Below are 11,258 nucleotides of genomic sequence, written 5' to 3'. Positions count from 1 at the left end.
GCTTGGATCGCGTTTGAATTCTCTACGATATAGTCTTAGCGTCTTTCGTCGTGTGCTCTAATGGTTTAGTGTAGCCCGGTTACCAACGTCACACTAGAGCTATATTAATGATCTATTGATGACTTAGAAATCACTGTAATGTAATGTCAGAAGTGATTTCAGAACTAGAAAACGCATGCTTGATTAGGGAGCGGGGCATGGCCAGCGGATGATTACTACAACCATGTGACGTTAGCTTAGCCTAAGTGTGTCTCTAGTTCCAGTGTGTCATTAGTGTAGTTCTAGTGTGACGTAATGCAGCTCTAGTGTCAGATCACCGAAGTCAAGCATCACTGGCTGCAGTCAGTGTGCGGGTGGGTGACCACTTGGATCAGTCTGCGTACGGACCGAGGGTGTGCGGTATTGATTCTCGTTAAACTGTGCTACCGTAAAGTGTTCGACTTCGCGTGCAGGTCGTCGGGCTACCGAAGCGGGGGAGCCATCCCCTCTGCAGAGGATCAAAATTGTGATGGATCATCCTCAGGGATGTTTCCCAGACCGTCGCCAATAGCCCATTGTGCAGCTCTAGTGCGACGTAAATGAACAACAACAACAGCAGCTCTAGTGTGACTCTAGTTTTAGTGTGACGTTTCTGTAGCTCTAGTACGACTCTAATTCCAGTGTGATGTTAGTGTAGTTCCAGTGTGACTCTAGTTCTAGGGTGGGACGCTTACAAGGAAATGAAAGCAGACAAATACTGTGGCTGTCTTCAGCTGGTTAGAGCTGTGTAGAAGTAGGCATCCGGGAGCTTATCTCTTAATTCAATGCTGTGCACTTGAAAAAATACAAGTACATTTACGTATTTTTAAAATTTCAGATATAAACTGAATTGGTTTTGTATAAAGTTTTAAATTTTATTTTATGATTAGAACTGAAAGTGGAATGACTTTTATAAACCCATTTTAAACTTTATTTTGAAGGAAGTGCGCTTACATTTAAATCATATTGATTTAAATCGATGCATTCATGTGTAGCTGCAGATATTTATTTCAGGGCAATTCAAAAACAGCAAGTAAGTGGCTTTTTTTTATAAATCTCTTTCATCAATAAGAGTAAAACTTGTAATTTTAATTTGTATTTGTCGATAGTACCATGATTTTTTTCTGTCTAGTTTTTTAAAAATTTGTTGTGAAGTAATTATTGAAAAGTTATGTGCATTTAAATGTTACACGTTTACACTTAAAACGATGTAGAATATGCTAAAATCTGTATGTTTATAACTATGGTTAAGAACTTATTGAATGAAATACTTAAATTCGACTTTTTAACGAGTTAATATTGTATGTTATTGAATCTAGAATGAATTTCATACAAATTTCGTATTTATGATGTACAATAGGTTTTATTTCCTGTCCTAATTATATATTATAAATAATATCCCTTTTCAAACTTTTATTAAGGTTCAGTAAGCCAAACTCTTTCAATTTGAATTAATTATTTTGATAGTTTTTCTAGTTTTAGTCTTGTGCCAATTTATGAAATTTAAAGTTATTTCTTTGCTAACTAATTTTGCTAAAAATTTCAATTATTTAATAAAATTCAAGTAAATTTAAAATTTGAATTTAAAAAATATCACATTGATCAAAACTATTTATACTTTGAATTAAATTTGTTTATACTTTTCTGTATTTTTTGTGTAGTGAGTGATCTAATTAAATGGCGATAAATATTGGTTCAAACACGCCGGCACTATGTTCTGCACTCAATATTGGATTTTCAATGTCACAATTCAAATATTCTCGATATAATATCTCTTTATTTTATATCAATTTATATTTATCGTAAATATTTATCATGATTTCAGTCCCACTGTGGACTGACCATAAACACACGGTTAGTAGCATAACGCCGAAGTCAAGCATCACTGACTGCTGTCATAACCAGTGGGTGACCACTTTGATCAGCTTGCGAAGGGATCGAGGGTGTGCAGTATCGGTCTTCGTTTAACTGTTTTACAGTAAAGTGCTCGAATTAGTTTGCAGGTCATTGGATTTCCAAAGAGGGGGAGCCACATCCTCTGCAGAGGATTAAAATTGTCATGACATGCCTTCGGATCATCCTTCGGACGGTAATATACCCCAGACCGTCGCCAATAGCCCATTGTACAGCTCTAGAGCGAAGTAAACAAAATATCTACCTCTCATGATTTCAGTTGATATTTTGTGTACTTCAGAAATTGCTTAATAATCACAATCATTGCTTTCATTATCACAATTAAAATATTATCTACAGACTATTTATTTAATTTATATATATAATGATTTCAGTAGATATTATTTTACTATAATATTGCCTAAAGTTATACAGAATTTTGTTAACTTTGTAAGAGTTAGAAGAAGTAAGGCTGTGTGTGAATAAATGGAAAGTGGGTATACATGAAAAATTATAGTTTAAAGAATTGAAAAGCAAAGTTCAACGTTTTTTGTAACACATTTAAAAATTTTGATTTTTATAAAAGTTTTTACTCCTTTTCAGCTCTAGTATGGTTATATATATAATTCACCTAATCCAAAAAACAATATTTTGTGAGAACCCTTTACTTTGGTGAAGCTATGTGAAAAAAAAACTAACATTAAATAATATAGCTATAGTGAAGTTCGCATAATTCTTAGTAAACATTCTTATGAAATATGTCTAAAAAAACCTAAAAAAGTAACATTAAAGCTTATAAAAAATACTTCTTTTCAATAACTGCATGCAGCAGGTAAACAATTATTATAAAAATTATACAAAAGTGAAAACTTGTTTACATTTTATAATAATTATAATAAGTATAAAACTGATTTTGTTATGTAACTTTTAATTAACGCTATCCTGTCTAAATATTGTGTTTTTCTGAAATTTATTGCGAAAGTGATTATTTTATTTGCAGTATAAAACGTACAATTGAAGGAGTTGCGATAAGTTGAAATGTATCCGTTATTTAGAATGATCATTCTCATCTGAATTCTAAACGTAAAATTATACGTGTATTTTTGAAATGCTGGACTTCCTGTAATCTCCATGGATTACATTCAATCTATCAGTAATATATTAGTAAATATTGCATTTGTATAAGTACTTTTGAAACGTTAGATGTCCTGTAATTTCTGCTGATTGGATTCAGACTATCATCAATCAGTAAAAATTGTTTCGAAGAGAACTTTCGAAACGCTGGACTTCCTGTAATCTATATTGATTAGATTCAGACTATCATCAGTAATATATTGCTAAAAATTGCTCTTGCGCAGGTATTTTTGAAATTTTAGACAATCTATAATAGCTTTGATTTAGTATTAGACAATCAGCAGTTATATATCAGCAAAAATTGCACTTGTGCGAGTACTTTTGAATTGCTGAACATCCTGTAATTTCTATGGATTCGATTCAGATTATCATAAGTTATACGTATGGCAGTAAAAATTATGTCTGGGAAAGTACTTTTGAAACTCTAGACTTCCTGTAATCACTCGAATACGTCCTCGCTCTATCATCAGTAATATATTGATAAGTCTCTTAGACATCATCCATCAAATAATCCAATCCTAATTCCTACTTTCTATTTTAATCAGGTACTACAAGAATTTGTTCGATTTGAGCTCGTAAAATACGAGATGTAAGCTGTTATTTATATTAATTAGCAAGCCTTTCTTTATTCACATATAAAACAGGGCTCATTTTCAGCGTAGGAGTATAAACAGATAAACTATTTTTTTGTTTTTCATTTTAAGGAGAGCAATTTTGGATCTGCTTATACATCGAATAATTCTAATTCACGAAATCAGACACCACTCCTTTTGATGTTTTTTTGTCTGTCTCAAATATATGTAAAAATTACTTCGAATTTAAAATAATGTAATAATAACTAGACCGGTGTTACGATGATCACGAATGTTTTGATTACCATATCGTTAGAGAGCGATAAGAAGTAAGAAGAGAGGGAGTTATAAAATTCATGGTTTGATTTTATGAGTTATATTCATTGTTTTTTTTTTTTTAACTCAATTTTGTTTGTTTGTTTGAGTGGCTGTAATTCTATATCTCATAACAAAGAAGAGTGATTTTTGGATGAAAATTTTTTATCATTTTTCGAATTTCTGGTAATTACTCATTGTCTTCATTTACTGACCGTTAACAGTGTGCCAGAAAAAGATAAAAAAAAAAGGGCCTCTCTGAATAACTTTTCATCGAATAATCGAATCTTCACGTTCAAGGATTCAATCTGAATAGATTTGAGGGGTTGACTTCAAATATGCTAATTTATAAAGTGCAGACGATATTTTAAATTACGAAATCAGATCTCAATCTTTTTCTAAATAAACATTTTTTATTTTCGATGGATTTAGATTTCTGACCCCCAAAATATAGGGGGTAGCCTCAATTTAGGAAGTGAAGTCCCAATAGTTAGATCAGGAGAGCGGCTCAAAGTGTTGACCTCTTAATAATTATTTTACTTTTTTGCGTATTTCACTGTATCTTGGATTTTTTAAGCGAATCGAAAAAGTTTACACACAATTATAAAATTCGTTTAGAAAAAAAAAATATTTCATTCAAATATAACTTTTATTAATAATAGTCGACAAAAAATTTTGAATTGTAAGTTATACAATCTTTTACATCATTTTAAAGAATGCAATTTTAAATGGCAATCTATAAAACTTGGTCGAAATCGATCGAATAGAAATCAAATTTTGAAAAAGTCGCAAAATCAATTTAATTTTGAAAAAGTCGCTTTTTTAATCCGTTAAAAAAAAGTTATTCAGAAAAGGTACGTTTCTGTGCCTGTCATTTCGTAACTTAAAATATCGTCTGCACTTGTTAATTAGCATATTTAAGGTCATCCCTTCAAACCTTTAAGAATGAGTTCTAGAATGTGAAGATCCGATCTAGATCAAAAGTTGTTCAGGGTGGTCCGTTTTTTATTTTGCGTTCTACATATCAAATATTTTGTGGGTTTCTCTTAATCATTAATAATCTTACTCTTAAATCATTAGTTTCTTAATTAATTTTTTTTTGATTTTTCTGATTTTGATTTGATTTTGACATCTGATTCTGAGAAATTTTAGTTACATTTCGCAATGATTTAAAATATTCCTACCAAAATTAATATTTTAATTAAAAAAATATTAAAAAAATGAAATTTTAAGCATATTAAAAAAATATCCTTCTATTTCATCGTCACATTTTCCATTTAATTTTTTTTTGTTAAAGGAATTCTATTTTCATTTGGGAGGATGGTTTTCTTATGTTTTTCTTTGATAATTAGAAAATAAACAATAAGAAGAAAAACCTTTTAAAAAATAAAAACCTTATGAATAATAAGAAGGGAACATTTTTAAACGGAATAATAAGCAGAAAAACCTTAACAAAGGCGGTAAACAAGGGGTTGTTAGAAAATTTTTAAAAAAACCATAATGTGAAGTGCAGTTAATAGAAAAGCAGTGTTGTCATACTAGTAAAAAAAAAGAATAACGATTGATCCTAAACTAAAATTTAGGAAAGCAAAAAAAAAAAAAAAAAAAAACAGCGATATAATTAAAGTTTAAGGAAATTCATTTTTCTGAAAACAAAAAAAAAAAAAATCAATGAAAAAACAAACAAAACAAAACAAAAACAGTGCATATAAAATGTTTTTTGGTAAAATATGGATAGAAAATAGTAAGTATCGTTGAACGTATTCATTAAAGTTGAAACAATGCCTGCAACAAAAATGTTGATTTATATCACGACTTAAGTCTTCAGGTGCATATGACAGACATTTCCAGGATCCGGGTTTCTTGATTGATTTTTTTATTCTGTCGTAACTCGGCTCAAAAGACCTTGAACGCACGACTTTCGGCAAATAATTTAGGTTCCTTTTGTGAAATTTATCCGGTCAGTGCTAACCACTAAATACCAACTTTCAAGACAAGCATTTTTTAAGACGATGGCATTACTTCCATTTGGAACATTTCCTTCCTTTCTTTTTTTTGATGGATTTCATAATACATAGTTTCATTAATCTCGCAAATTCAAAATATTTCTAGGTTCCATTAATATAATGCAGTTCATTAAATCATGAATCAATATCATCTGTGTTGAGGGTATGGAAAGTTTTTCGCCAAAGGGTAGCATACATTTCTCTACGAAGTTTCAAGGATGAAGACATACCCAACAAAAGAGCAATTTTAAAAACGGAAGCGGGGTCATCTAAATATCAATTTTCGAATCACTTTTTTAACTAAAGTTTTAAAACGATTCTAAAAGTACAGATCAACTATTTAATCGAGGCAGTGGCACGCCTTTGCCCCATCCTCTAAGCTAAGATTGAAACAAGAAGCAAATTCTTTAAAAAATTTTTTATTTTGCTTTAAAAATAACAATCAACTGCAATCAATAACAGTATTCACTAATACTACTATAGCGCACAGTGAATATTTCAGCAATACGAGTTATCTCGTGCGTAGCCAGGGAAGAGTAATTGGAAGGGTGGTTATTACTAAGTACCGTGTGCATAACTTACGCCTTTCATAAAATATTTAATTTTTTTTATTTTTTTTCTCTAGAGAAATAGGATTTAATTGAAAACTATATTTTAACAGACTGATTGAAAGTGCTTATAATGCATTTAGGTCTTTACATTTTTTTATTTATTATTTGTTTCACCGAAAATTTTTTTCTAATTTTGTCCCTAATGTGGACATTATTGTTAATAACTTTTTGCTCCAAAAATTATAACCTTTGTTTTGAAATTTTAAGGGTAATCTTGTGACATTCGTGAGTTACGATTTCAATTTAATCGTTTCAATTACTCTTGAAAACGTTCAAACCTTGAAATGCGTTTTTTTCACAGTCAGCTTTTATAGACGCAACCCCCCCCCCCCTTGATCTTTATCTGCAAACAAAAATAAACGTGTTTATAAACAAAAAAATTAGACTGTTTACTAAATGTCATTTTTTAAGTTCTACCTCTAAACTATTTGAATTTAGTTTCAGAATTGAAATAATGATTAGGAAATTATTAATATAAAACTATTATTTTTAATAAAACTATTATATATATTATATTTAATAAAACTATTATAATAAACTATTTAATAAAACTATCAGCATCGTTGAATAGATTTTGTGAGCCTAGAGTTGAAAAATTTTATATTAATAGTAATAATAATCCAAAAATAAAATTATTTTTAATAATAATAATAATAATAGGACTTTGATCAAGTAAAAAAGCATAGTATTTAATCAAACTGAAAAAATAAATTTAAAATAGTAAGATTAATAATAGTAATAAATATTGATAATAATCTTATTTTTAATTTATGGCAACAATAATAGTAATAATATAAATTTTTATTAATAATTTTTTGATTGTTTTTAATTTATTTTATCAGTTTAATTATTTATTATGTTTTTTCATATCAGATTGTTAGAGGTGAGTTTCATGTTCATAAAAAAATAAAAAACAAATTAAACTGTTTTTAGAAATTTAAAAATAAAACAATAAAATAAAAAAAAAATTGTTAAAAACATCACCCATACGTTTTACTAGAGTACAAATTTACAATAACGATAAGCTTATAGCAATAAAAAAAGTGTTTATTTCCTAGACTTTAAAAAATAAAACTCTAAAATTCCCTTTCTTCATTTCCTTGTTTACTATGAGGGCGAATCCAAGAATGATTCACTCAACCTTAAGCAAGGTCACTCCCTTTAATATGTATGTTTTCTCCTTAATTTTTTAATCCCAGGCTACGAGATAATTGATTTTCGCATTCTAACTCTCACTTATGTAACGAAATTCACGCTTCATTTCGTTTATGTAACATCGAAATGATTAGATATCTGCGATTACGGCCCGACCTTGGCCCAGTTAGCTTTCTCCGAAGGTTGGCCAAAAAATTCAATGTCGGTTTATCATTAACTATAGGAGGATGATAACCCGAAACAATGTCGCGTGCGAGATTCACTCAAGCTTTAAGACTTTTTTCCGATGAAAAATTATTTCTCTAAAGCAAGGCTGATGTGTTTGTTTTTGTATCGTTGAAGAATCTTTGTAAGGTTTTCAAAATATTTTGACCTTGTTTTGCACTTTTTTGTATTTAACATTCATTTTCTGTAGCAATATCTTGTAAATATTTGTGTTTACAGAGCAAATCATTATAATGAGAAGACTAGAGAAAAAAATAAGCATATACATAATGTGCTTATTTTCTCTATCGATGCATATATTTTTTTCTATTTTTTTTTACTATTGTTATCATTTATACTGTTATATCTCTATTTAATACATTGTTACAGCGATTCCCAATTTTTTTCGTGGAACCCTAAGCGATTGACTTTTTTTAAGCGGAACCCCAACTTTAAAAAAAAGCTTGATAACAACAGAGCGAGTATGCTAATCAAATAATTAAATGAAACAATAAATGAAAACTACTAATTAATTTGGTAACATTTAATGCGCAGAATGATTTCTTTATTCTTTTATCAATAATTAATAAAATTTAATAAAATAATTTTATCAAGTTTGAAGTAAGGTTTTATGCTAAGTTTTTGAATTCGCATCTCTGAAGCGGTTTCAAATCTTAGTATAGTTTGACGTATGGGTAAGTTGAAATTGAATAAGGAAAGACGAATTGCAGTTTTTAAAAACGAATTGTTTTAAGCCGGAAGAATGGTTTTTAGAGAAAAGTAACTCATTATTCTTGAATTTGGTTCCTTTATTGTGAAATTTAAAGTTCGGTGAGAAAGACTGACAAAGTATATAATTTTTGTAATTTATTCAAAATACTGTAGATTTTAAATTTTGCTGTTTCTTTTCTCACTGGTATTTAACCTAAATAATTTCCTAAAAAAAACCGAAATGTTTGGTATTGGTTGAATATGAGCATATTGCAGGTTTCAAACAGTCATTACTGTTTAAAAAAAAGTCTTACCCCACTGAACCCTTCTGATCTATCTAAAGAACCCTAAAGTTCCACAGAACACCTTTTGAGAACAGCTGCATTATTATGCCATTATTTGCTATAAATTATATTATTATTTTCTATATTTTTTCAGCAGTTTTCTTACATATACGTTCTCAAAATGAATGAAAGAACTTTTAACATTAAACATGAGTTTTTAACATTCGATTTTGCTTCCACATGGTGTTTATAAGCCATTCTCCTTTTATATTTTTGTTGCGACAAATGAAGTTTGAAACACCGTTAGATTGCTTAATGCCGTTGGAGTTTTTCACAGTACATCAATTTTTATTAACTGTGGCATGAAACTTTATATTCATTGCATTTCAATTATTTAACTCTCGATTCTACGCACTATATTTGCCTCTTATAGTTTATAACATCGTCTGATTACGCATTGTTATTTGGGTCTACTGCAGCAGCCAAGTTTTTAATCTCTGTATAAACTCCACTTATAAGCAGACACTTTTTTGAAAATTTGCAAGTCACAATCTGTTTTTAAACTTTATAAATAAAATGATTAACGATTTCAACTCTCAATCTATTCTTTATCTTTACGGAAAAAAATTATATATTTTAGTTAACGTTGTTTAAAATTAACCATGATTAACATAACGGATATCCTTTATTGTATTTATTTTGCAATTATAGTATAGAAAGCGTTGCGTTTTTGTTTGGTAGGGTAGAAAAATTAGATTTAAAAAAAAAACTAAATATTTTTTTTAGAATTTCAGGCACACTGTAGTTGAAAAAAACTACCATCTAAATGTAAAGATTGCTGGTCATAATTGACGAAATAGTTATATTTTTAGGGCAGATGATTATTTTATTTTACTTTTGGCATTATGAATTTTTTTCTGAGGTATTGTTGTATTTTTTCACTTATGTTAATAATTTTTTTTCTGATTAATCTCTTATTTCCCTTTTTTTACCGTTATAACTGTCAAAAATGCAATAATTACTTAAAATAATCGTTGCTAAAAAATCACTTTAAATCACTCGATAATGCCTTATAATCAGCTAACAACGTGCGCACAAAACAATTAAGACAAATCTTATCACATATGATTTTCTGATATTTTTCATTCTGATTTTTTCGTTGTTGTTTAAACAGAGGATTTTCTGAATTTTTCTTAAACGACAGACTTAGTTTATAACACCGTTTTTTTGAAAAACTTTGATTGCTTTCTATTGATAGCGTAAGATAAGATCGTCGATAGCCCCATTCTGATTTCGGTTGTTTTTACCATTAAACTTTTATTTCGAAACCTCTATCACATTGATATTCTTTTAATCCTTTCTTTAAATTTCCTCACCATAACTGCGTTATCTATATAAATAAAGCAGATTGTTTACATCTGTTTACATGTAACTTATAAAAATCCGCAATTCTTAACAAATTTTCACCAATTTTCACCATTTGGTTTACATAGGTTCGAAGGCCTAACTTAGAATTCCCTCCGACAATCGGTTCACGTGTTACATCCAAAAGAAAAAAAAATTCTTAGGATTTGATTTTATAATATGAGCGAATTGCTAATAAATCAAAAAAATTTCTCATGGCATGTTTATGAAATATTTACTTTTGGTCCTCTATGCTAGGTTATCGCAAGTAAAATCAACCTTAATAATTTCGCTAATGTTGTGTGTTGAAAGCGCCACCTACGTTGCATTCGTGGTTCCTTTAAAAACTCCATTTTTGTATCATAAGTTTAGTTGATCTTGAATGGCAACATAGTTAAAGAATGAGTTTTATTTTTAAAAAAGATGTTTTATTTTAAATAGGAAAATAAAAAGAGTCTTAGAAAAATGTATTGGGATTTCTTTTCTTGTTAAATCCAACATTTGGTGATCCAAGACAGAAATCTATATAAGGTCAGTTAGTTTATATAATTGTTTGGAAAGATTTTTCAGTGCATAACAAAACTATTCAATGGATACCTTAGTAAGAAAAAGAGCACCATCAACGACAACATTTATCAAATACTAGTGGGCTGCGCCCCCTGCTCGCTGACGCTCGCCAACCCCCGAAAATTGCTACGCAATCTTATATGGTTTGCTTCGCAAACCAAGGTCGCTTCGCTCGCTACTAACTTAGGTACATTGCAAATGCACAAAATTCTAAGAATTCAAAACAATCATTCAAATCCATATAAAAACTTTTTTTTCAAAAAAATTACATCTTTTTAGTAAATACTAAGTCATTAAAATAAATTTGAATTCAAATAAATGACATGTAATTCGTTAAACCTATCAGAAATGTGCTATAATGATATAAATCAAAAATCAAATTCG

At 29.3% G+C, this 11,258-nt stretch overlaps 1 protein-coding gene across 2 annotated transcripts in view; it reads left to right on the top strand.

Annotated features, from left to right (window-relative positions):
• The first annotated feature begins 286 nt into the window (after positions 1-286).
• The window catches only part of LOC107444955 (uncharacterized), a 124,621-nt gene continuing 113,649 nt past the window's right edge, over positions 287-11,258 (top strand). The window contains exons 1-2 of one of the 2 annotated variants that reach the window (XM_016059243.4): positions 287-357; positions 596-1,051. In XM_016059243.4, coding sequence (XP_015914729.1) covers positions 1,006-1,051 — 46 coding nt within the window. In that variant the 5' untranslated portion in view covers positions 287-357; positions 596-1,005. Of the gene's footprint in view, positions 358-595; positions 1,052-11,258 lie in introns of those variants that run through there. The other variant, XM_071183628.2, reaches the window with a different exon arrangement.

The sequence above is a fragment of the Parasteatoda tepidariorum genome, chromosome 3 (assembly GCF_982258835.1).
Source record: "Parasteatoda tepidariorum strain Cologne lab strain chromosome 3, Ptep-v5.0, whole genome shotgun sequence".
Taxonomy (NCBI): Eukaryota; Metazoa; Arthropoda; class Arachnida; order Araneae; family Theridiidae; genus Parasteatoda; species Parasteatoda tepidariorum.
Note: the sequence above shows the minus strand (reverse complement) of the source record. Positions and strands in the feature narration are given on the sequence as shown.